Genomic DNA, 26,840 nt, shown 5'->3' with positions numbered 1-26,840 from the left:
GTAAATAAGATATTTCAAAATGAAGTGCAGAGGCAGGAGAAATTACAGAAGGACTTCTAAATGAAGTTTGGATAGTTTTAGAGTATATTTAACTAGAAAATGTTTTTAGGACATCTTTAGGGCTGTGGTGGGGAGAAGAGATTGAGGGGCTGCAGAAATGCGGGGACGTCAGTGATAAAGTAGGGATCGTCATCCCGGTGAGACATGCTGGCGTCTTGGTTTAGGGTTGTGGACACAGAGAAGAAAAGAAGCAGATGGACCTAAGAAATATTCAGGAAGCCACATCTATAGGCCTTATTCAACTGATGGGATCTGGGAGTTGAGAGAATAGAAATGGTTAAGAATGATGCCTAGATACTTGCTTGAGCAATTGAGCAGGGAATAGGGAAAAGTTTGCTGGTGCCATTTACTAAAGAAGAAGATACTGTCATAGGAGCAGCTTTTGGCCAAGAATATAAATGCCTTTAGAGTTCAGTTGGGAGAAAGAAACCATGCCAGATATATGAATGGAAATTTAATATAAAGAATGGTTAACTAACTTATGAAGTTGTTAATTAGGTAACTGAAGAAGCAAAGGAGAACAGTAAGTTGTTACAAAGAAAACCATTAAAGAAAGCAACTACCATGTCTTAGGGCTGGGGAATCAAAGAGAAGTTGGAATGGCTAAAACTTAGAAACTTAGAGCAAGGACCCTGCTATGCCAAAACCCAGACCCCCCACTAGAAGGTGCTGCTCAGCAGGTAATGATGTCCCTGAGGTTGGAGTCCTGAAGGGCTGGGACCCAAACCTCCAAGGAGGAACCACTAACCCACTGGTGCTGTGGGAAGTGATGGGGAGGTGGGTAGTAATGGATGTAGTTTGCAACTTTTGTAAAAACTAAATTTGGCTGCTACTGCAGAAAAGAAAGTATGTTTCTGATTGAAGGTTTGCTGACAAGACACTCCCAGGAACCCTAAAGCAGACAGAAGTAAACAAGAAGCAAAGAAGAAGCAAGTCCCTTCTTTCTCCTCTAATGCCCTCTGATGCTAGAATCTAACAGTTGGCAAAAAAAAAAAGAAATGGAATTGCAGAGTCCCAGCCATATTTATCACAGGGCTGGGTATAGAAGAGCAGATTTGGAGTTGCAAGGCTGTAGGTTAACAACTGGCACAAAAGTGCGCCTATGTTCACATAGGGTGCTGGCAAGACATCCAACAGGAAATACAAAAGCCTTGAGTTCTGGAGAAAAGACTGAATAAAGATAGATATTTCTTAGTCACTGGCAAATTGTCATTAGCTGAAATCATGGCTTAGAAAGAGTATAATAGAGTAAGGAGACAAGAGGGCCTTGAGAAGCACATTTCAAACTTAGGAGGAGAAGCCCATGACAGAGACTAAGAAGGACTGGCAAGAGGAATTAGAGATAGAGTAGCCAAACGTGGTCCTGATGAGACTCGAGTAATATAATCACATGTCTCTCTTGGCTCTAGAAATAGTTGTTTAGAACAGGGGTCAACAAACTACAGTCTGCAGGTCAAATCTAGCATATTACCTATTTTTGTCAATAAAGTTGATTTCACACAGCCATGCCATTTTATTTACATGTTATCTAAGTCAACTTGACTGAGTTAAGTAGTTGCAACAAAAACTATAATAACTCACAAACCCTAAAATATTTACTATCTAGCACCATCAAAAACATTTGCTGGCTGGGCACGGTGGCTCATGCCTTTACGTAACCCCAGCACTTTTGGAGGCTGAGGCAGGAGAATCACGAGGTCAGGAGTTCGAGACCAGCCTGACCAACATGGTGAAACCCCGTCTCTACTAAAAATACAAAAGTTAGCCAGGTGTGGTGGCGGGTGCCTGCAATCCCAGCTACTCAGGAGGCTGAGGCAGAAGAATCGCTTGAACCCGGGGGATGGAGGTTGCAGTGAGCCGAGATTGTACCACTGCACTCCAGCCTGGGTGACCAAGTGGGACTCCATCTCAAAAAAAAAAAAAAAAAAAAAAAGTATTTGCTGTACTCTGGTGTAGAGTGTTACCTCTCCCCCAAAAAATTGCATTTGTACAGTAAATATTTGTATTTACAACTCCAAATGGTAATAGAACAATAATCCAATTATCACCTTCTAGGGACCAGCTGAAAAGATACAATAAGGATTGACATGACATCTGTCTATATCATGTAAACAACAACTAATTTCACGTCACTGGAAAGATCTTTGATACCCATGTTCATAGGAGCACATCCTATGATGGATTTGCCACTATTTTGCCACTATTGCAGTTGTTATCTATTGCTGTGTTAGAAACCAAACCACTCCAAATGTAGCAGTTTAAAACAACAATTCAAGACCAGACTCCTGTAGGTGGCTCTTACTCAATGCCTCTCATTCAGTTTAGTCAAATGGCTTCCATGCATGGGGCTGGAGTCATCTGAAGGCTAAGATGGACTGAACTCCAAGATGGTTCGCTCACATGGCTTACAGTTGACAATAATCCGCTGAGGTAGTCGACTGGAGTACCTAACTATGGCCTCTCTATGTGAATTAGGCTTTAAACAGTATGGCAAAATAGTGGCAAATCCATCACAGAATGTGCTCCTATGAACTGGGTTTCAAGAAGGGGAGTATTTTAAGAGAAAGGAAGTAGAAACCATCAGTCCTCTTAAAGGGTAAGCCTAGAACTTGCACAGCAAATCCCATCACATTGTACTCATTAAAGCAGTCACAGGCCAGCTTATGTTCCAAGGGTTGGAAGAATCAATCCACCTCCTCTCAATGAAGGAGTAATATGTGCATTCAATGAGAGAATAAAATGATGGCACCATCTCGGAAACAATGTACAGTAGCAGGACTGTGACTGTGTGTCCCAGGCTAGAAATCATACATTCAAGCAAGCAGGAGGATAGTAAAGTCAAGGCCTCCAAGGCTGAAACACAGTACAGCCACTCTACCCAACCACTGGGTATCTAGAAAGGCTCACTGGTGAGCAGCCAATCTTTCCAAATTAAAAGCCCTGATAATGATCATCACTTTCTAAATGAGAGGTCTTGAGGAAGATGTGAATGGGAAGGAACAAGGTGCCAAATTTTTCCCAAGGGCTTTTAATTTGGTTAATGTGATTCTACAAAAGATGATCATATCACTTTCAGACAATTCCGGTAGCAAGTAAGTAATTTCCTTTTACTGCTACAGAGTTAATTTGCATGTGCAGAAAAAAAAAAAAATTAAAAAAAAAGAAACCTAATTGTACAAGCTACACTGTGTTCTGAGCCCAGTAGAAGTTGATATCAGCATCACCACCTCTGAGATCTGTTATCTGTAATAGAAACAGCTGTTGTACCTAATGAAAACACTTGAAATTTTCATCTGAAGCAGCAGAATTATAGCAGAACCTCCTAGTTCCACATAGTTAAAGGGTCTGTCAGAATCCCCATTACCTAACACAATTTTCAGGGCTCTACTTTGTTATAGGTCTATAAAAAGCCGATCAAGATGAAATCTGATTCATGAAAGCTGACCTCCTATCTACATTCTGTTTTCTTTGAAGTTTCTCTAAGAGCCCAGAAAGAGAGCGAATGAAACAAATGTATTTTCTCCTGATTCACCAGAATGGAAATATATTCTTTACAGAGTTTTAGGAAAGTGGTTGTTGTTTTGGTTTGGCTTTGCAGAGTATTTCCTAACAATTAACTCAAGAAAGATAGATGCCTATAGGTTTAGCTATGCAAACATAAAATTACCAGGTTATGATTTTTTAAAAAAAGGTAAATTTTTATGTGTTGGAAAGTCCCCTGCCACCGCATATTTAATTAAGGATAGAACATTTGCTTAGTTTTGTTATATAACTAAAACACCTGAGGAAACATATTCTTTTGAACATCCCACAAATCCTATTGACACATTGCTCATTTATGTATTCATCACTCATTTACTGGTACCTCCTCTATGTCAGTCGTCATTCTAGACATTGGAGAAACAGCTGTGAACAAGTGTGCCCTCATAATGTTTGCACTGTACTGAAGTAGGCAAACACTACCTAAAGAAATACAGGATATGTTATAAAGTAGTGAATGCCCCCTCCGAGAGAAAGCACAATAGGAAAATGGAAAGTGCCCGAGGAGAGAGCATATCATGCAAATATCAGGTGAAAAACATCCCAAGTAAAGAAAACAGCACATGTGAAACCTGAGATTGGGCCGGGTACAGTGGCTCACGCCTGTAATACCAACACTTTGGGAGGCTGAGGCGGTGGCTCACCTAAGGTCAGGAGTTCCAGACCAGCCTGGCTAACATGGTGGAACCCTGTTTCTACTAAAAATACAAAAAAAATTAGCCAGGCATGGTGGCACGCACCTGTAATCCCAGCTACTCCGGAGGCTGAGGCAGAATAATCGCTTGAACCCGGGAGGCAGAGGTTGCAGTGAGTCAAGATCACGCCATTGTACTCCAGCTTAGGTGACAGAGCGAGACTCTATCTCAAAAAAACAAAACAAAACAAAAAACACCAAACCTGAGATTGGAGTGTGCCAACATGCACAAGGAACAGCAAACAGCATAGGGTAACAAGCTGAATGACTGAGAGTAGTAAGAGATGAAGTGAGAGGGGACATAATGCTTTGCAAAGAAGCACTCTAATCTGTTAAGTTGGAAATAGATTGAAGAAGGCAAGAATGGAAGCAAGGAAATGAGTTAGTCGGTTATTGCAGTGAGAGCAATAATGGTGGCTTAACCCTTGAAGCCAGTGGTAGGAGTGGAGGTAAGAAGTCATCTATTCAGAAGCGCAAAGGCTGATTTAGAGGGAGACTAGTGAAAGAAAACACAAACAAAATAAAACAAGAAAACCCTGAACTAGCATTTTGGAGATTGGGTCAGTCACAAATTAAATCAGAAGCCACTTCCTTTCTCTGGTCCTCGGTGTTCTCATGTGTAAAATAAGGATATTGAGCTGGATGATTCTAAGTCCCCTTGCAGCTCTGATTGAACAGGTCTTTTGAAAATCAGATCATCAAATAAAAGGATAGAAGTTAATATTTTCTGAGCTCTTAGTAGGGACCCAAACTCTCCTATTTACTTTACATATACCAAACTCATAATCTTCACGAGAGGTAAAAAGTATAATGTATTAAAAAGAGAAGTTTAGCAGTTTGCCTAAAGTCACACAGCCAGTAAATGGAGCTAGCAAACGATCTGACCTTGGGGGCCTAAACTCTTTCTTGATAAAAGTCCAGGTTTTGTGCTGCCTGAAAAGGCCTGAGTGACCAGCATTGTTGTCTGTATAGTTGAACATTCAGGTGTGAGGCCGAGTGGGCAATTAAGGAGACCTCCAACCAAAGTGGAATTTAGCTATAAACCAGCCCAGTTTGTCTTCAGTTCTCAAAATAAAGTTCTTTCAATCTGAGCTAAAGAGTCACTGAGGAATTTGTGCTTAGTCCACCTCTGTAACTCACTTGTATAGGATCCTCCATCTTTGTTCCTTAGTTTTCCATCTATATCCAGAAAGAATACAGAGCCTAAATCTGGAAGTCTTTAACCATTAATTCAGCTCGCATTCATGGGACAGCGGGCAAGTCATAGCCTTCTGAGAAGCATGATGTGTCCTTACCAACACCACTTTTAGATCCCATGATTTTCTGTTACCATTGAATCCCAAGGTCCCTTGGAGTTTTAAGAACTAGGCTTAAAGTAAATAGAAAAGGGATCTTAAAAAAAAAAAAAGTACCAACTGTTAAGTTGGAACACTTCTATTTCTTCTTGTCATAGAATCAAACAGCTAAGCAACACTCTGTCTGCAACTAAGAAGAAAAAGTTATTTGCTCTTCATTTATAAAGCCTAAACCTGGCACTGAGAAGATCAGCATTTAACATGGTATGACATAAAGTATTGTCTTGTTCTGCTATGGCTCTGGATCACTGATTGAAAACTAAATGAGAAAAATAAAACTTTGTTACATTAAAAGTAATGAGAAAAGTGCTCCAGCATATACTTTCGGACCTGTGAGTTTTCCTGAGGAGAAATGCCACTTTAAAATTTCATCTAATATAATATAGTACCTCCTAAGCTTCAATGAATCCAACAAATAGAGTATAGGTAGATCTCTTTAAACCATCCATATGAATTTATTCAAAATTATTTTACTGCTTGTGTTCCTTTTAACCTCAAAATCTTAACTTATGAATCATACTCATTGTGATCATACAGAAATGGTATTCATTGATATACTAATTTGGTCTTTTCAGATGAAAATGTGATGGAGTTACATGTCACTTAGCAACTCTGTTCTGTTCAAGACTGTTGAAGTAGGCAAAGCAAACAGGAGAGAACACAAATTTGGGAAATGGGGCAGGGGCAGTTGGTTGAGAAGGTAGAGGGAAGAGCAAATTGGAACGTGTTATTTACTTTCCACATCAGCATTTAAACCCAAATCCTTCCAGAAACTCTTCTGAGAGAGATTGTACACATGGCACTATCATTCATCGGCCAGTCATTTGGGCTGACACGTGGCTAGGTTAGTACTTCTGAGAGGACTGCTGTCTTTTCAAAGATTCAGCAGCCATACCATTCATTTGCAAAGCAGTTTTTCCAGCAGTCAGCCTTTTCCTGTGTGTCTTGTTCTTTAAGGAGTCTCTGCAGATTTATTGCAATTTGATTGTGAATCTTCTTGCTTTTGGTTATCGGCTTCCTCGTTAGCATATCCCCAAATTCCTTTACAGTGTGTGTGCTCCAAGCACTGCTAAGCAGTTCTGTCCAAGGCGTAGTGCGGATCATGCAGGGAAAGAAACCTAAGTGCTTTTACTGCTGATCACGCTGGGGAGGAGAGGAAAGGTTCCGAGGACAAGCAGGGAGGGAGACAAGGCCCAAGGGGCTGAAAGAGGCCAGGTTCCTGGGACAAACGAATCTGTGTCAATGGCATCCAGGCCAGCAACTGCAGTGGAAGAGCCTTAACTAAAGTCCTGGCAGAGCCTCGTGATTGTGGTCATGAAGCTAAATTCTGGGGCAATCGGACCTGGGAAGAGAGGACTTCATTTTCAGATGTTTACAGAGCAAAGCCCAAGCCTCACCTGCAGAATGGAGAAAGCCGAAAGCGTTGGTCTGGCCATCTTCCCCACCACAGTGCGATGCTCCAAATCTAGATGGTGAACTTCAATTATCATTTAAACCAACATCTTTCTCCTCTGACTTCAAGGGAAAAGTATAAGGTTAATAGGTAAAACATTTTCAGCAGCTGCTCAGCAGCTGCATTTCCTAATCACCCACTTCCCACCTGTGCTTGGCCTTGCCTCCAAAACTGGAAACACCTCTTTTAAGTGCTTTGTTGGCTGAAAATACTGTCTTCTAAAACTTTGATGATTTGGCAGGAAGCCTCTGCGGCAGAAGTATTTCTGTGCAGGTGTCAAATCGTGGCATAGCCCTCATCTAGGGAGCATGTATCAGGAGCTTGGCCACTTTTAAACAAGAATTTATCAAGGGGCAGACAAAGCTAATCTGCCACCATTCACATGTACCTAATAAAATACTATGTTACCACACAAATTATCAAACTATGTTAGTTTGTCTGAAGCTTGCTTTTTAATAACTATCACAATTGGAACAAGCTATAGAAAAATGTATTTCAGATAATTAATTAATAATGATGATGACAGATATTATCAGTTTTTATTCCTGATGTCTTAGTGTGTGCCAAGCATTTCAATACATTATCACATTTAATGATTGCAACAACCCTATAAGAGAGACATCTCTCTTGAAAGATGAGGAAAAATAGCTGTGTAGAATTAAAAAAACAAGTCCAACTTTGTAGTGACAGGGTTTAGTTTTGAATCAGATTTGTTTGGGTCAAAGGCTTGTTCTTAATTGTTAGCTCGCACACTTATATTAAACCAAAGCTGCCACAAGTCAATGGCACAAAAAACATTGCCTGACCTAAGTTCAGATTCTGTAAGACAGCCAATGAGACAACCTTTGAGTCTGCTTTTTGGCAGGGAATCCTTTGTCCATCACTAGGTCACAGCTTGCTGCCCATCTGGCGACTTGCCCACACTACTTTGTGGTAGCTGCCTAACCCACTGCACTTCCGTGAATCATGATGCTCTTACTGTCCTCCCTTACCATCCTTCCCTTTGTAGACATATCATGTTAAGGTTTGCTTTGATAGCTCACTATTTTCCCTCTTTCTGCAACTTCAGAACTTCAAGGAAACAGCTTAAAAGTCTAGACATTTCTGCGGTCTACTTACTGTTGCCCTGAGGGTCACTCTCTGGTGAATAATCTGAATTATCATCCGCAAATGCATTAGGCTTTCAGTGAAAACACAATTTTATAAGCATACATTGCCATAACCCCTCCAAGTTTTACCATCACAACACAGGGGGCCTTGAGGCTGGAAGTGGACCAACACAAAGTCTACCACCTCCACTGCCTGAGCACTTTCTCTGCCTGATCCACTTATGAGCTAATTTATGGAAGTGACTAAAACAGAAATTGGAAATGCTCATATTAGTCCAAACCTATTAGAGGAGTTTTATCTTTGCAAAAGTTTTTCAAAATACATCTTTCAAAATTTCAGTGTAATAGTCTGGTGAGAGGAGTGGAAACATATATCTCAATTGTATTTTGAACTGAAGAGTAAGTTTGTGGTTCCTTCTATACATTGCTTCCTTTAAATTACTAAAAGTGTCTTCTTTGCTTGGCAGCCCAGCATTTTATTGCCTGTCTTTTATACATTAAGTTTTGCAATCCTTTATAATTCTGGAGAATAACAGAATAACAGCTTATACCACTTGGTAGCTAAATGAACCATAGGACATCTTCCATTCTGTATTGAAAGTGGGATTAATATGGAGTTCAGAGCAATTGACTTATAGCTCATTCAGTCATTTATAGTGTACTCATTATACCTTTCATCTTTGAGAGAAGGGCAAAAATAAAAGTGCCTTTACATGCAGCTCTAAAGGAAGATATGGATCATTTATCCTTCTGATTATGATTTTCTTAAAATGATACCTGTGGAGAAGGGGACAAGACTGGAATCTAAAACACACACAAATTCCAAGCAAAATATACCCATGTCTCTCAGCATCATCAAAACTGAATTAAACTAATGTGTACTCTACCAAAATGACTTTCTGCTGGAGAATAGACTCTGGAGAGGAACATGAGAGGACTAGTGAGGAGTGTGGACATATGTTGGAGAGATCCTAACTGAGATGTAGAATAAAGTAAGACCTATCTCTTATTACAAGAAATTTGAAAGGCTTTTAACTTCCAAAGACCTCTTATGGAAAGAAGGCCCCTTCAGCTTTACAATAGGTGATTCACTTTATCACATTGATAAAGTTATCTAGAAGCAACTGGTCAAACTGATTTGAGAAATGAAAGCACATCTTCCTAAGGCACAGGGGTCAAAATCATTTTTTAAAAACCTGTGATACAGTACTTCTACTTTGAAGAATATGGAGCAGGTGTGCTTTCCCCCATTCACCCCATTACATACAATTAAAATTCCTAGGTATGGCTGGGCGTGGTGGCTCATGCCTGTAATCCCAGCACTTTGGGAGGCCAAGGTGGGCAGATCACCTGAGGTCAGGAGTTTGAGGCCAGCCTGGCCAACATAGAGTGAAACCCCATCTCTACTAAAAAAAATACAAAAATTAGCTGGGTGTGGTGGCACATGCCTGTAATCCCAGCTACTTGGGAAGCTGAGGCAGGAGAATCACTTGAACCCAGGAGGCGGAGGTTCCAGTGAGCCGAGATCATGCCACAGAACTCCAGTCTGGGCAACAGACCAAGACTCCGTCTCTTAAAAACAAAAAAACAAGGTATCCCAATCTTCCTATTGTAATAAGGTAGTGTCAGAGAAGAACAAATAGGGAGTCTAGACTTTTATCCCCAGTAGGAAGTAAATCTCTCCTTTTCCTTCCCCATTCTTGCTGGTATGGTGTTGGATGAGACCTGGTAGAAAGTCAGGATTTTTAGCACGCAGCAATGGTAGTGAGTCTTCTCCCACAATGTCGTGTCAGTGAAAGCCATGTGGGAAACAGTGATAAAACATTCCTACCCTCCAAGCCACGAAGGGATCAGTGGAAACCTAGTGAGGAGCTTGAACTCCCATCCCCAACCAGAAGTAATGAGAAGCCTCTCCATCAGGTGTTATGGAGGGTGAATTGGGAACCTGAACTTCTGTTTCCACGTGGAAGTAACGAGGCAGATCCCTCGTAACAAAATACCCAAAATGTCCAGACTTAAAAGATCACTCATCATACCAAGAACTGGAAAGATCTCGAACTGAATGAAGAAAGATAATCAATGACTGCCAAAACAGAGATGTCAAATATATTAGAATTATTGACATTTCAGGCCGGGTGTAATGGTTCATGCCTGTAATCTCAACACTTTGGTAGGCCAAGGCAGGCAGATCACTTGAGACCAGGAGTTTGAGACCAGCCTGGCCATCATGGCAAAACTCCATCTTTACCAAAAATACAAAAATTAACAAGACATGGTGGCACATGCCTGTAATCCCAGCTACTCAGGAGACTGAGGCAGGAGAATCGCTTGAACCCGGGAGGTGGAGGTTGCAATGAGGCGAGATCATGTGATGGTATTCCAGCCTGGGCAATAGAGCGAGGCTCTGTCTCAAAAAAAGAAGAATTATCTGACATTTTAAAGCAGGCATTATAAAATGCTTTAATGAGCAATTACAAACACATTTAAGTGAGAAAAATAGTCACAGCAAATAAACAGGAAGTATCAGCAAAGAAAGAGAAAGTATAAAGAAAAACTAGAAATTTTAGAACTGAAAAAAAAATAACTGAAACAAAAAATGTATTGGATGGACTCAACAGCAGAATGAAAGGGACAGAGGAAACAATCAGTGAAAGAATGATAGAACAATAAAAATTACCCAATCTTAGGCCAGGCACGGTGGCTTATGCCTGAATCCCAGCACTTTGGGAGGATGAGGAGGGCAGATCATGAGGTCAGGAGTTCGAGTCCAGCCTGGCCAACATAGCGAAACCCCATCTCTACTAAAAACGCAAAAAATTAGTTGGGCATGGTGGCATGTGCCTGTAATCCCAGCTACTCAGGAGGCTGAGGGAGAATTGATTGAATCCAGGAGGCAGAGGTTGCAGTGAGCCAAGATCACACCATTGCACCCAAGCCCGGGTGACAGTGTGAGACTCCACCTCAAAAAAAAATTGCCTATTCTTAACAACAAAGAAAAAATAAACTTAAAAAAGCCTCTGGGGTCTGTAAGACTGTAACAACAGATCTAACATCCATGACATCAGAGTTTCAGAGGAAAAGTAAGAGCAGGCATGATGCAAAAACTTCTCAAAGAAATAATGGCTGAAAACTTCCCAAATTTGGCAAAAGACAAAACTATAAATTTAAGAAGTTCAGTGGATATCAACTAGGATAAGCCCAAAGAAATTCATACCAGGATATATCATAGTCAAACTTCTGAAGACTATTAGCAAAAGTATCTTAAAAAAAGCGAGAGGGAAATGATGCCTTATCCATAAGAAAAAATAAATGACAATGGCTTTCTCATAAGAAACTATGGAAGCCAGTGGGAAGTGGCGTAATATTTTTCAAGCACTAAAAGAAAAGAATTACCAATCCAATGCAAACATCTTTCAGGAATAAGGAAGAAATTAAGACATTCTCAGATGAAGGAAAACTGAGAGAATTCATCATCAGAAAACCTACTCCAAAAGAAGAGTTAAATAAAGTTTTCTGAATAGAAAGGAATCAAAAGAATCACCTAAAATATCAAAAGGCTGAAAGAACACAGTAAGTAAAATATGACTAAAATTATACACTTTTCTTCTCCTCTTCATCATGTTTGGTGGGGGAAACATTGCTTAATGTAGTTCTCAATTTATATAAAGGATTTAAGATAATTATAAAAGGGAGAGGGTGAAGAGACAAAGAAAGAAATGATTCTATACTTCAAATTTAAAATGAACACACATACATATTTTACATACACACATACAATGTAATATCTAGAGCAAATACTTAAAAGCTATACAAAAGATATATCAAAACTCTGGTTAAGTCAAAATGGAATTCTAAAACTGTTTAAGTAACCTCAGAAAGGTAGGGGGATAAAACAGAAGCAACAACCAAAAAAAATAAAAATAAAATGGCAGACTAAGGTCTAACATACCAATAATTACACTAAATTTGAGTGGCCTAAATACACTTATTGAAAGACAGAGACTGGCAAAATATTCAGAATATGACCCAAATATTCTGTCTACAAACTCACTTCAAACGTGATGACATAGAAAGTTTAAGGTTTAAAAGATATAAAAAGAAATACCATGTAAACTTTAACAAAAGGAAAGCAGTAGTGGTTATATTAATATCAGACAAAGGAGACTTCAAGCAAAGGAAGTTACCAGAGACAGGGAGGGATATGATATTCTATAACAATGAAAGTATCAATCCACCAAAAAGACAAAGCAATTCTAAGTGTGTATGCACAAACAACAGGGTCTGCAAAATATATGAAGCAAAAACCGATGGGACTAAAAAAAAAAATAGACATGTCCACAATTATAGTTGGAGATTTCAACTGCCCTTTCTCAACAACTGATAGAACAACTAAACAGAAAATCAACAAGAATATACAATAACCCAGTAACACCATCAAGCAACAGAATCTAATCAACATTTATGTGCCCATGGAACATGCACCAAAATAAATGCTATTCTGGATCATAACAAACTTAAACAAATTTCTAAAAACTGAAATCATAAAGAATGTGTTCTACAACTGCAGTGGATGCAAACTAGAAGTTCAGTGGATATCAACTAGGATGAGCCCAAAGAAATTCATACCAGGATGTATCATAGTCAAACTTCTGAAGACTATTAGCAAAAGTCTTCAAATTAGACCAGAAAATTAGAAAATTAGAAAAATCTCCAAATACTTGGATACTTAATGGATCAAAAATGAAGTCTCAAGGGAAATATAAGAATATATTGAACTGAATAAAAATGAAAATATAACATATCAAAATTTGTGGGATACAGGTAAAAGAGCAATGAGAGAAAAATTCATAGCACTAAATGCATATATTATAAAAGAAGAAACTATCTCAAATCAATAACTCAAGTCCGAGTTCAAAACCTAGAAAAGAAGGGCAAAATAAACACAAAGCAAGCATAAGGAAGAAAACAATAAGGATTAAACTAGCAATCAATGGAAATGAAAACAGAAAAATAGAGAAAACCAATGCCACAAAGAAGTGGTTATTTGAATGGGTTAGTAAAATTAAAAAAAAAAAAAAAAATCTAGCAAAACTAATGAATAAAAAAGGGAGAAGACACAAATCACCAATACCAGGAATGAAATGGAACGTCACTACAGATGCTGCAGACAGTAAAAGGATAAGAGAATCTTTAGAACAATTCTACATATATAAATTTGACAACTTTGATGACATATACCAATTCCTGAAAAAACATGCTACCACCACTCACCCAATATAAAATAGTTTCATTAACCCTCTATTCATAATTATAAACTCCCCAGAAATCTCCAAGCCTATATTGTTTCACTGGATGATTCTGCCACACATTTAAAGAATTAACACCAATTCTGCAGTTTCTTTCAGAGAATATAAGAGTAGCAAAGCCTTCCCAATTCATATTATAAAACTAGTATTATCCTAATACCAAATCAGACAAAAATAGTACCAAAAAAAATTTACAAACCAATATCTCTCTTGAATATAGAGGCAAAAACTTAATATAATTAACAAATAGAAATTAGCAATATGTTTAAAATTACATACCATAACTAAGTGGGATTTATCCCATAGATGCAAGGATGTTTGAATATTTCAAAATCAGTAAAATCTACCATATAAACAGATTACACAAGAAAAATTACAAGGTTATATAAATTGATGCAGAAAAAACATTGGACAAAATTCACACGCATTTATGATTTAAAAAATACTCAGAAAACTAGGGATAAAGGGGAACCTCCTTAAATTGTTAAAGAGCATCTCCAAAAATTCTACAGTTAACATTACACTTTATAGTGAAAGAATAAAATCTTTCCCTCTAAAATCAGGAAGAGGAAAAGGATATTAGCTTTCACCGCTCTTATTCAACATAGTGCTGGAAATTCTAGCCATGGCATTAAGGCACAAAAAGGAAATAAAAAGCATGTAAAACGGAAAGAAAGAAAGAAATCTGCCCTTCCCTATTTGCAGATAACATAATTGTCTACGTAAAATCCCCCCCCCCCAAAAAAATGAATTCAGCAACGTTGCAAGATACAAAACAAATGTACAAAACTCAGTTGTATTTTTATATAATAGCAGTGATCGGGGACACTAAAATTTAAGACAGTATTATTTACAATTACTCAAACAAATGAAATGCTTTGGTGTGAATCTAGCAAAACATCTACAGGACTTGTATGCCTAAAATTACAAAACAGTGATGAAAGAAATCAAAGCTCTAAATAAATAGAAAGATATACCATGTTTATGGATTGAAAGATCTGACATAATATAGACATTGAACTCTCAAATTTGATATACAAGACTTTTTATATAGCTTCAGTAATCAAGAATTTGTGTACTGGCAGATTAACACAAAGCTCAATGGAACAGAATAGAGAACCCAGAAATAAACCCATATATCCTCTGCTGATTTTTTTTATAAAGGAGTAAAAGCAATTCAGTGGAAGAAAAATAGCATTTTCAACAAATGATGCTGGAACATTTACACATCTGTAGACCAAAAATAAAAGAAAACCAAAACACAGCCTTGACCTAATCCTTATACTTCATACAAAAATTAACTCAAATTAGGTCATAGGCTTAAATGCAAAATATAAAACTATAAAACTTCTACAAAACAATAGGAAAAAATCTATGGGATTTTGGTCTATGCAAACTTCTTAGACTTGACACCAAAAGCACAATCCATAGAAGTTTAATTTATAAATTAGACTTCATCAAAATTAAAAACTTTATCTGTGGAAGGACTCTTAAAAAAAAAAAGGATGAAAAAAAGCTCAGCATGAGAGAAAATACTTGCAAACCCCACATCCAACAAAAGACTAATCTATATACAGATTCTATAAAGAGCTCTCAAAATTCAGGAGTAAAAAAATCAGTCCAATTTGAAAATGACAAAAGATATGAACAGACATTCACCAGAGTGAATGACAAGTGAGCATGTTAAAACATGTTCAACATCACTAGCCATTAAGGAAATGCAAATTAAAACCACAATGAGATGTCACTACACACCTATTAAAATGTCTAAAATGGGCCGGGTGCGGTGGCTCAAGCCTGTAATCCGCGGTGGCTCAAGCCTGTAATCCCAAAGCCTGTAAAAACTTTGGGAGGCCGAGACGGGTGGATCATGAGGTCAGGAGATCGAGACCATCCTGGTCTACACGGAGAAACCCCGTCTCTACTAAAAAATACAAAAAACTAGCAGGGCGAGACGGCGGGCGCCTGTAGTCCCAGCTACTAGGGAGGCTGAGGCAGGAGAATGGCGGGAACCCGGGAGGCGGAGCTTGCAGTGAGCCGAGATCGCGCCACTGCACCCCAGCCTGGGCTACAAAGCGAGACTCCGTCTCAAAAAAAAAAAAAAAAAAAAAGTCTAAAATGAGCAATAATGACAATACTAAATGCTGGTAAGGACACAGAGAAATTAGATCACTAATACATTACTAATGTGATGTAAAATGGCACAACCACTGTGGAAAATAATATGACAGTTTCGGGCGCGGTGGCTCACGCCTGTAATCCCAGCACTTTGGGAGGCCAAGGCGGGAGGATCACAAGGTCAGGAGATCGAGACCATCCTGGCTAACACGGTGAAACCCCATCTCTGCTAAAAAAAAATACAGAAAATTAGCTGGGCGTAGTGGTGGGCACCTTTAGTCTCAGTTACTCGGGAGGCTGAGGGAGAATGGTGTGAACCTGGGAGGTGGAGGTTGCGGTGAGCAGGAGATCGCGCCACTGCACTCCAGCCTGGGTGACAGAGTGAGACTCCATCTCAAAAATAAATAAATAAAACTAAATATAACCTAGGGATAACATCACTATTATAAAGCCTAAGATCAGTGTTTGAGATATTTGGCAGATGCTGCACCTGATCAGCTGACACCACCCGGACAGATAAACTGGCTCATCTGACCTTGTGGCGTCCACCCAGAACTGACTCAGCACAAGACAGCTTCGACTCCCTTTGATTTCATTTCCAATCCAACCAATCAGCACTACTGAAAAAAAAATAAAATTAAATATGCAACTCCCATATAACCTAGAAATTGCCCTCCTGGGCTTTTATCCCAGAAAAATAAAGACATGTTCAAACAAAGACCTGTATACAAATGTTTATAACTTATTTTACAATAGCCCAAGTTATTGTAACTTATTTTACAATAACCCCAAACTGGAAATAATCTAACTATGCTTTAAAGCATGAATGGTTAAACAAACTGGTTAATTCATATCATGGAATATTAGTCAGTGATAAAAAGAAATAAACTATTGATACAACAACCTGAATAAATCTCCAGAGAAGTGTAGAGTTATATACTATATAATTCCATTTAGATAACCTTCTTGCAATAACAAAATTATATAAATGAAGAACCTATGGCTAGGCACGGTGGCTCACTTCTAATCCCAGCACTTTGGGAGGCTGATGCAGGCGGATCACTTGAGGCCAGGAGTTCGAGACCAGCCTGAGCAACATGGCAAAACCCTGTCTCTACCAAAAATACAAAAACTAGCCTACTGTGGTGGCACATGCCTGTAATCCCAGCTACTCAGGATGCTGAGGCAAGAGAATCACTTGAACCCAAGAGGCAGAGGTTACTGTGAGCCGAGACTATGCTGATTGGGTGACAGAGCGAGACTGTCTCAAAAAAAAAAAAAAAAAAAAAAACTTGTATTGTGGTTGCCAGGGCTTAAGAAGAAGTTAGGGACCAGGAGGAAAACAGATGGCTATAAAAAGGCAACATGAGAGGCAACAAACAACATATCTTTGTGGTAATAGAACTGTTCCGTGTCTTGACTGTATCAATGTCAATATCCTGGCTGTAGTATTCTATAGTTTTGCAAGATATTACCACTGACAGACACTGGGTAAAAATTATGCTGGGTGTTAATGAGTTACTTTTTACTGATGTGTATGAATCCTCAATTATCTCAAAACAAAAGTTTAATTTAATAATATATTCAAACCTTCAGATAAATCTTACCAAAATGAATTTTTTAAAAACTATGATACATGGTAGCCTGTTCAGGCTGCTATAATAAAATGCCATAGACTGGGTAGCTTATGAACAACAGAAATTTATTTTTCATCATTCTAGAGGCTGGAAAATCAAGGCAGTGGCAGACTCAGTGTCCACTGAAGGCCCCTTTTCTGGTTCATAGATGGTGCCTTCTAGCTGTGTCTTCACATGGTGGACAGAGCAAACAAGTTCCCTTGGGCCTCTTTTCATAAGGGTACTAATGCCATTCACGAGAGCTCCATTCTTGTGACCTAATCACCTCCCAAAGATCTTACATTCTAATACTATCACTTTGGGAGTTAGAATTTCAACATATGAATTTGGGGGCACATAGACATTCAGACCATAACACATAGTTTCCTGGACTATGTGATAGCAAAATTTCATAAGCGTTTCTAATTCTATATTAAACACACTGAAAAGACTTATCATTATGGGTATTTTCAAGAGTTGGTGATATAGTTTGGCATTTTTTTTTTGTACGTTTTATAAAATCTCAGGGGTAGGTACCCCAGATTTTTATGTTACACTCTTATGACAAAAAACTAAATAATATACCAAATTCACTAAATGAAAAAGGAAAAACTTAGGGACGTGTCTGTCTGTTTGAATACCAGCCCAAAGCTAAAGGAAACTGCTGTATTATGAATAGTAGAAACAACTCCGTTTCAGAAACTAAGTTTATTTTAGAAATTAATTTCAAGCCTATTTGAAAACAACTGTAATTCTAATAAGAATTAAAATTCAAACCATTTTGGATGATAAATATTTAAAAGCTTTTGGTCTGGAAATAAAACTGGAACAGAGCAAAGAAACTAACGTTATCAAATCCACTGTGGTGGGGTGAAATGTCTGTTTTGCCGAGAAGATTTTGGTCCAAACTGCTAATCACTGAAACACATTCCCATTCTGTAACTACCACTATAGTCATATAAGCCTGATATTTATTCCTGATGAATTTTGTTCCTATTTCCTCAACTTGCTTCTTTAAAAAAATCTTTTAAAGCTTTAATTAAAATAATTATTTGAGCACTCAATTCCTAAGGCATGAACATGTGCAAGCAAACCCATATAAACACACCTAATCCTCTCTCCTTGATTCAGACTACATGAAATTTAATAGGAAGCCTAAATTCAAGCCCAGCATCTTCCTTCTCAGTATAATTTACTTGTTCATTCATGTTTGAGATCAACTTCTTCTCACAGCCATTACTGGCAAGAGAGAAGCCTGGTTCCCAAGGTATATACTATACCTGTGCCGGGGGCATCAACCAAGTAGGGAACATCAGTGGGAAATGAGAGTTTCAGAACGGATCAAAGTCATGTTTGAGGGGAAAATTATAACTTAATTGCTCTTCCCTTCACTTTATAGCTTAGTAGTTATATGCTAGGACTGCCATAGCAAAGTACCAAAAACTGAGGGGCTTAAATAACAGAAATGTATTGTTTCACAATTCTGGAGCGTAAGAATCTGAAATCAGTGTCTTCAAGGTTGGGTCCTCCAAGGGCTGTGAAGAAGGAACTGTTCCATGCCTCTTCCCTATTCTGGTGATTTGCTGGCATTCTTTATCGTACCTTGGCTTGTGGGGGCATCACCCCAATCTCTGCCTTCCTCTTCACATGGTATTCTTCCTGTATGTGCATCTGTCTCCAAATGTCCCTGTTTTATAATGACACCAGTCATTCTGGATTAGGGCCTGCCCTAAAGACCTCATTTTAACTTGATTAGCTATGTAAATACCTCCAGATAAGGCCACATTCGAAAGTACTGGGTACTTTAACACATAAATTGAGAGGGGAACATGATTCAGCCCATAATAGTAGTGTTTAAATGTGAATTAAAAGGCGTTGAGAAACTGGCTGATGACAATTTCCTTACTCTTTGACATGGGTTATGACCAACAGTCATATGATGGGTCAGAACCTGCCCTCCGACAGAGATAGTTCGTTCCCTTCCATCATCAGACAGCCTAAAATTCTCTGCAAGCTCATTTGGTCTAATGTCCATATCACTGTAATGTCAAGTCAGCATTGGCACATATATACACACACGAAAATGTTACCTGCCCATTTTGCAAAGGGAAAGTTAGACCCAGAATGACCAAGTAGCCTATCTGATACAGTTAAGCAAGTAGATTCTGTACCAAAGAGAGTCTAATAAAGCCCCTGCTTCAAAAACTGTGTACTTTCCTGTGTACTTTCTTGTGTACTTACATATTTCTTTGTATTTTATTTTCCCAAGGGCTTTACAGAAATTTCTATCATTTGCAATCTGTTCTTCTAGTTATATGAATCTATTTTCTCTTTAACCAGCATTTTTCTTTCCTTGACATAAAAAAAAAATGAAAAGAAAGAACCAGCTTTTCTAAAAAACATGTTGCAGCTCTCCTACACGTCAGTAAGTATAGAAGCTAAAATTGACTTACTTTTCTGCATATTGTGTCATTCATCTAATGGTGTAATCTAAGAGAATAACCTCTGATTTGAAAATATGAGTACTCATTTTTAGGATTGGACTACTTGGATCTGATATGGTTGTAAGTCATGGAATTTTATGACCAGATGTGTCTTTGAAAATTATCCAGGCCAATCCTCTTTTAATACCAACTGTTGGTGAAAACTGAAGTTCAGAAAGGCCAAGTAATTTCCCTGGGGTCACAGAGCAGGGTTAGAAGCCAACCCGAGAGCAGAATTCAACATTCCTGCTGACTCCTCTCCAGTGCCCTTTCTATTCCTGGCTGTTTCAAGTATACAGGCAACACCTTGTGATAACCTTGCTTGTCTTGACAGTCTCAAAGCTAAACAATGGTAAAAGAATGGTGGCATGAGAAAGTCATGTTTATTTAATTTATAGAGGAAAAGAAGGCCTTCTGATATCCTTCATTCCAGGCATCACTTAAATATGGAAAAACCACATGGTTTTCTGAATCTCTTCAACTCTTTTATTAGAGAATAGGATTACTGAGGGTCTACAATATCCTAGGTTTTGGAAATAGTGGACAACATGGACCTGGTCCCTGCCTTATGGAGCTGAAAGTCCAGATGAGAAGACAGATATTATATAAATCATTATAAACAATTAAGTTTAAAAATTATGATATCTAAAAAGATGAAAAAATATTACTGAGACAACCAACTTGGCCTCGGTTCTAAAGGAAGACTTCCCTGAGGCATTGATGTTTGACATGAAATGCAGAGGATATGTAAGTGTTCTAATGGACATGTTCCATTAGGAAGATGGAGGGGACATAGACCAGTGCATGGCTGTGCTCAGATAATTGAGAGATGTCCCCCATAGCTAAAGCAGATGGATTGATGTTAGTGCCAGAGATGCAAGTGAAACCTGATAACCCAGGTATACAGGTGTATAGGCCATGGTAAGAGTTTAGAAATCCATTTAATGTAATTTGAGCAAGGGAAAGATGTGAGATCAGATTTATCTGTTTAAAAGTTCATTCTGGCATCTTTATGAGATGGATTAAAAGCACAGGAGGGAGACAGGCCAGGTAGGAGATGAACATACAGGCCAGATACAGCACGCACATAATATGTGGTCTGGACCTGCCCAGTTAATTCAGCAGAATTCTTTTTTTCCAGTGACACATCTTGTGTTTCTTCTTTGTCTTTTTAAAATAAAATGCAAACCTGTTACTAAATACTACTCTTAATGAATACAATTGTTTTTAAAAGACAGCAGATACCTAATGGATATTTAAAAACAATTATTTCACTGTCTTATTGAAGGAAGCTTTTTTACTGCATTAGAATTGTAATTTTAAATTATATTTGGGCTAATTGCAAATATTCTCATTGTAAAGAGCTTTGATTTAAATGATATATTGTCAGTACAAATAATGTGAATGAATCATCAACTCAACTATTGAAGTAATGGTAAGCTGCCATCCATTATATTTGCACTGATTGTGCTCCATGTTGATTTTTAAATGTCTTACTTTGGTGAAAATCAGATATTGTGTATGTATGTATGTGTGTGTGTGTGTGTGTGTATATATATATGGAATACATAGAATAATGCATTGACTTCATGGAGGAATCCAAGAATATTCTGTCAAATGATTTTGATGTGTCCTGCAGTGATCAGACATCTTAAAAAACAATGTGCTTTTAAAAAATGTACCTGAAATAGTTTTACAAGAGTTTCAAAAGAATAGTTTTCATATAAACAATTTATTTTGTTTTCTTAAAAAAAACAGTGGACAGTTTATATCACTAGTATGATATAAGATCTAAGCATAACATATGGATGAGTGCTACTATTTATTATTCTCTTTTTGACAATCTGAATCATCCTTTGGATATTACTCTGAATGATAAATCAAGCAATTTAAAAGTGGAACTCAAAATTGGAAAATTGAAGTTGTAAGTGCTTTTATCTTAAGTAGATGATACGTTCATGTACCTTGAATAGTAAGTGCTCTAGCTTTGAGTTAACTTTATGACAATGAGCTCTTCAGTGAGTAATGTTAGGCTAATACAATATGCAGGTCCTAGAAGTCAGGGTTAAGTATGAATTGTATATCTACTGACTTTCATGAGAACTCAATTCAGCATATGTGTAAACTTTTGTTCTATAGTTTTTTTCTGACAAACAGTATGATACATTCTATCAACTGCCATTGAATAATTGTAAGTTTTCTTTGAAGAAAGACTAATTCTTTTTCAAGAATTGTTGTGTATATCATTATTTTATCTTATTCCCTGGAGTGTGGTGTTTTTTAAAAGAATGCATTCTTTCAGAATTTTGTTTTGATTGAAAGAAGAAATGATTCTTGCCAAGACTATACAAATATTCATTTTTCTCCCATGTTGGTTAGGGGCATCTAAATGCTAGAATCTCTGGCTTTGAGGGAGGTAAGTTTGTTTGTTTTCACTCTTATTGTTGGCAAAGGAGATGGAGAAAAGGCTTGCCATGGATTAATCTTTTACCATCCACTTTCTTTTGAAATCCCTGGTTTTACTGACCATTAAAAACTGCATGGTGACAGTAATCCCCATTTCCATTCCAATACCTTGGACCAAGTGATAAAGCAAACTCCTGTGCTTCTGCTTTGCATTAAGTTAGTAAAACAGGGGGACCTGTAATGAAAACAGAAGGAGGCTTTTGTGTTTAATCATTTCTGTTTCTGCCAGTTCTGTTCCAACATGGATTTGTATGTGCCATTTATTTTAAATACCTCACCATTTTTTATAAGTATACAAAACCCAGGATACCAACAAAAAATCTTGTTGCATCTGTTTATTTCTTCTAGGTTGGACAAATTGAAGATTTTCTATACCAATTAGAGGACAGTTTCTTAAAAACTAAAAAACTGAGAATGGCTCGAAGGCAAAAAACAAAAATGAAGCGACTTCAAATTGTTCAACAAAGCTAGTCATTAGGGAGCAGGCACTACCACTAAGACACCCCAGAAGAGGAGGCAAGGGCACCCATCCCAATGCCCACCTAGCACTGTGACAGCTGGATAACAAAAACTTGTCACCAAAAGAAAGAGGTGTATTCCCCTCAGTTCATCTTTACCAAAGACACTCTATGTTTCATTAATCTCAACTGACAGCAATAAATATTCTCAGCAGGTTTGACTTGACTTTTGTTCAGATTTTTCTTGTTTAAAGAGCTTATAAAATAACCATTGATACCTCTTTCACTGCCTTGATCTTTCAAAATGGATGAAGGTATACCAGGTCTACCCAATAATGTTTATAGTATACATCTATAATCATGTGCATTCATTAAGAATTATTCACGGGCCACCTACAGATATAGAAAACAATATAAATGCAAAATTGAACTTATAAAACTTATAATGTACTTTCCCAACTCTTATAAAGATAGTCATCCATGGTATGGCTGACATCAGTTAAGTTGTCTCATTAAGTTGTTGTTTTCCTCTAGATCCTTTATATTGTATTTTCTCTGCCCCTTAAGCTATGCAACACAAATCTGACAAGGTAGTCAAGTTTGCACATGTTTGACAAAGTAGTGAGTTGACAGCCATCACTGAAGACCTCAACTGATGCCAACAAAAAGATCTGAGAATAAAATAAGGAGGAAGAGCCCAGATCCTGAGTAAAATAGGAAAACATAATTTGTTTAATAGTGAAAAATAAATAGAATTTTGGAATACATTGATAAAAGCTCAAAAAATAAAATGAAACCAATAAAAATTTCCCAGCAGAAGTAATAGACTAAATGATTTATGACAGTTTATCCAATCTTAACCTAATAACATACAAAAATTTATAATATTAAAGCTAGAGGCATCATACTACTGGATTTCAAAATAGATTACAAAGCTATAGTAATCAAAACAGCATGGGACTAGCACAAAAACAGCACATTGACCAATGAAATAGGATACAGAGCCCTAAAATAAAGCAGCACATTGACCAATGAAATAAGATACAGAGCTCTAAAATAAACCCACACATTTATGGTCAATTGACTTTTGACAAAGGTGCCAAGAATACACAATGAGGAAAGGATGATCTCTTCAGTGAAAGGCATTGGTAAAATTGGATATCCACATGCAGAAAAGTAAAAATGGACCATTGTTCCACTCCTTATACAAGAATCAACTCAAAACGGGTTAAAGACTTAAATGTAAGATCTGCAATTGTAAAACTACTAGTAGGGAATATAGAAGGGAAGCTCCATAACATTGGTCTGGGCTGCGATTTCTTAAGAGCCCAAAAGCACACGTAATGAAAGCAAAAATAAACAACTGGGTTTGCATCAAACTAAAGAGCTTTTGCACAGCAAAGGAAACGATTAACAGAATGAAGAGACAACCCACAGATTGGGATGAAATATTTGCAAATCATTTATTGGATAAAGGGCTAATATCTAAAATATACAAGGAACTCAAACTACTCAGTAAAAATAAAACAACCATATAAAAAATGGCAAAAGACCTGAAAAGACATTTCTCAAATGAAAATATAAGTGGACAACAGATATATAAAATGCTCAACATCTCTAATCATCAGAGAAATGTAAATTAAAACCACAGTGAGATATCACCTAACATATGTTAGATTTGCTATTTATAAAAAGATTAAAGATATTAAGTGTTGTTGAGGATTTGAAGAAAAAAAACCCCTTGTAGATGCTTGGTGGTATTGTAAATTAGTACAACCATTTTGGAAAACAATATGGGGATTCCTCAATAAGGTAAAAGAATTATCAGAGGACAAAACAGTTCAAGGTGGCTGACTAAATGCATCTGGCACTTGCTTCTTCCACAAAGAAGAACCAAACAGCAAGTAGATAATTATACTTCAAATAGATTATATAAGAGAGAACACTGGAATTCATCTGACAAGGGAAAGGAAACACTGAAAGCAAGGAAGGAAAGGGAAGCAGGTCAGCCTGCTCAGCTCGTATTGGCTGGGAGCCTGGAGAAGTTTTCTAATGCAGGTTAAGGGTAAGTGAGAGACCCCTAGTGGTCCATATTCCCACTGCAGACTCCTGCAGTCCTAGCCATTGGAAAGCCCCTTGACCCTTGCAGACCCTGAGTAACATAAAGAATGGCCTGAAGACTGTACTCCAGAGAGGGAGCCCACAAAGAGCCCCACGAACACCCAGGTCCTAAGTAGCTCCAGCAGGATGCCAGTTTGAGAACCCCGTGCCCACTACACAGCATCTTGCCCTGGGGGCCAGACACCCCTACACCGCCACATTCCTGGACCCCATTGACATTCCCCACGTATAGCTGCCACTAATGGAGCCAAGACAGAAACCACTGGCAGCAACTCACCCTCCCAAGCAGAGGAGTGGCTGCACATTTTCACACACCCCTGGAACAGAAAGGATGCTCACAGAAGTAGAGAGTTGAATAGTAGTTACAAGAAACTTGGGGGAGACAGGAAAAGGGAAGACATTGGTCAAAGAGGACAAAATTATGGTTAGAAAGGAGGAGTAAGTCCTGGTAATCTATTCCATAGGATGGTGACTACAAGTTAACGATAACGTGTATTTCAAAATAGCTAAAAGAGGATTTTAAATGTTCTCACCATAATGAAGTGATAAATATTTGCAGTGAGGGGTATGTTAATTAGCCTGATTGGATCATTCCACAATATACACATATAATGAAATATCACATTATATACAATTATTAGTTGTCAGTTGAAAATAAAACTTTTTATAAAATTATGTTAAAAGAAAAAAGTAAGATATAGGACTATTAATATATGCCACATAATTATAACTACATTATAATTTGAATTAAATATATATTTGTTATTAAATATCTACCTATAAAAGACTGGAAAGAAATAAGATATTAAGAATGGTTGTCTCTAGGAGGAGCAATTATGAGTAATTTTGTTATCTTTTCCTTAATGTTATGTAATATGTTCCTCGATAATAAAGTCTTTTAAAATTATTTATCACTTTGCAGAGAAAGAACTAATTCACATCACCTTTTCTTCCTAGTTCTATATAAAAAAATATTATTTTTTTTTTATTTTAAGAAAAAAAAAAAAAATTAATTTTTTGCAGGAAATATAGTATTATATGATTTCTGATACTGGGCATCATAAATAATGGTTGATTTGCGGGGCAGACCAGGAGGCCCAGAAAGAAATGCATTCTCACGGTTAAAGGAATTCTTGGCCGGGGCGGCGGTGGCCTTCAAAGCCCTGTAACCCCCCCCAGCACTTTGTTGGGAGGGCGAGGGACTGGGGGTTTGGAAATCAACGAGGTCAGGGGGAAATCGAGGGGACCAATTTCCTGGCTAAAAACCACGGTGGAAAAACCCCCGGGTCTCTACTAAAAAATACAAAAACCCTAGCCGGGCGAGGTGGCGCGGGGCGGGCCTGTGGTCCCAGCTACTTTCGGGAGGCTGAAGGGGCAGGGAGGAAATGGGGCGTTTTAAAAAACCCAGGGAGGGCGGAGGCCTTGCCAGTGGAGCTGAGAATGTGGCCACTGCACTTCAAGTCCGGGCGGACAGAGCGGAGACTCCGCCTCAAAAAAAAAAAAAAAAAAAAGAATTCTTTAAGGCGTAAAAATTTTTCTGACTGCCTCCACCAAGCATCCCTGGTGCAGGAAGTCCAGAAGGTCACTAAGTAACTATTACTAAAGAACCAATTATGGTATTTTATCTGTGTTTACAAATAACAAATATGGTAATATGTGGGTTGTCCCTTATCTGTCTCACTTGTGTTCCCTATAAGTTTCTCCTCTGATTATTTTGTTTAGTTCTTTCCCTGTACTCACAGTATATCATCTCATGAAATATGAGATGATCACAGACCAACGTCCCTTAAATCAAAAGGTATTGAAGGTTGAGACCACTGGCAGAGCAAAGCTGTGATTTACGGTGGCTTGATTCATTGAGATGGTATGATGGAGTCTAAGTTCAATCAGATATTTCACAAGTGGCCTGATCCACTCAGCAGTTTCCTGGGCTCATGGACATGGATACAAAGGACTATTGTACAATCTTGACAAGCAGCAGATTGTCAAGATGGAGTGTAATGACACTTGGAGGCAGGCAGCTATTTATGACAAACCATCAAAGGAAAGGTAAGTCAGAAA

At 38.0% G+C, this 26,840-nt stretch overlaps 1 protein-coding gene across 1 annotated transcript in view; it reads left to right on the top strand.

Annotated features, from left to right (window-relative positions):
• Window positions 1–22,881, top strand: part of SPATA16 (spermatogenesis associated 16) — a 264,944-nt gene extending 242,063 nt beyond the window's left edge. Inside the window, 1 exon segment of the mRNA XM_017889485.1 lies at window positions 22,549–22,881. Within this exon segment, the coding sequence (XP_017744974.1) occupies window positions 22,549–22,671 (123 nt within the window). The 3' untranslated portion in view covers window positions 22,672–22,881.
• Window positions 22,882–26,840: the final 3,959 nt, after the last annotated feature.

This window comes from Rhinopithecus bieti, unplaced genomic scaffold, assembly GCF_001698545.2.
Source record: "Rhinopithecus bieti isolate Rb0 unplaced genomic scaffold, ASM169854v2 scaffold_18353, whole genome shotgun sequence".
Lineage (NCBI taxonomy): Eukaryota > Metazoa > Chordata > Mammalia > Primates > Cercopithecidae > Rhinopithecus > Rhinopithecus bieti.
The sequence above is the reverse complement of the archived record's forward strand: the minus strand, read 5'-3'. Positions and strand labels throughout refer to the sequence as shown.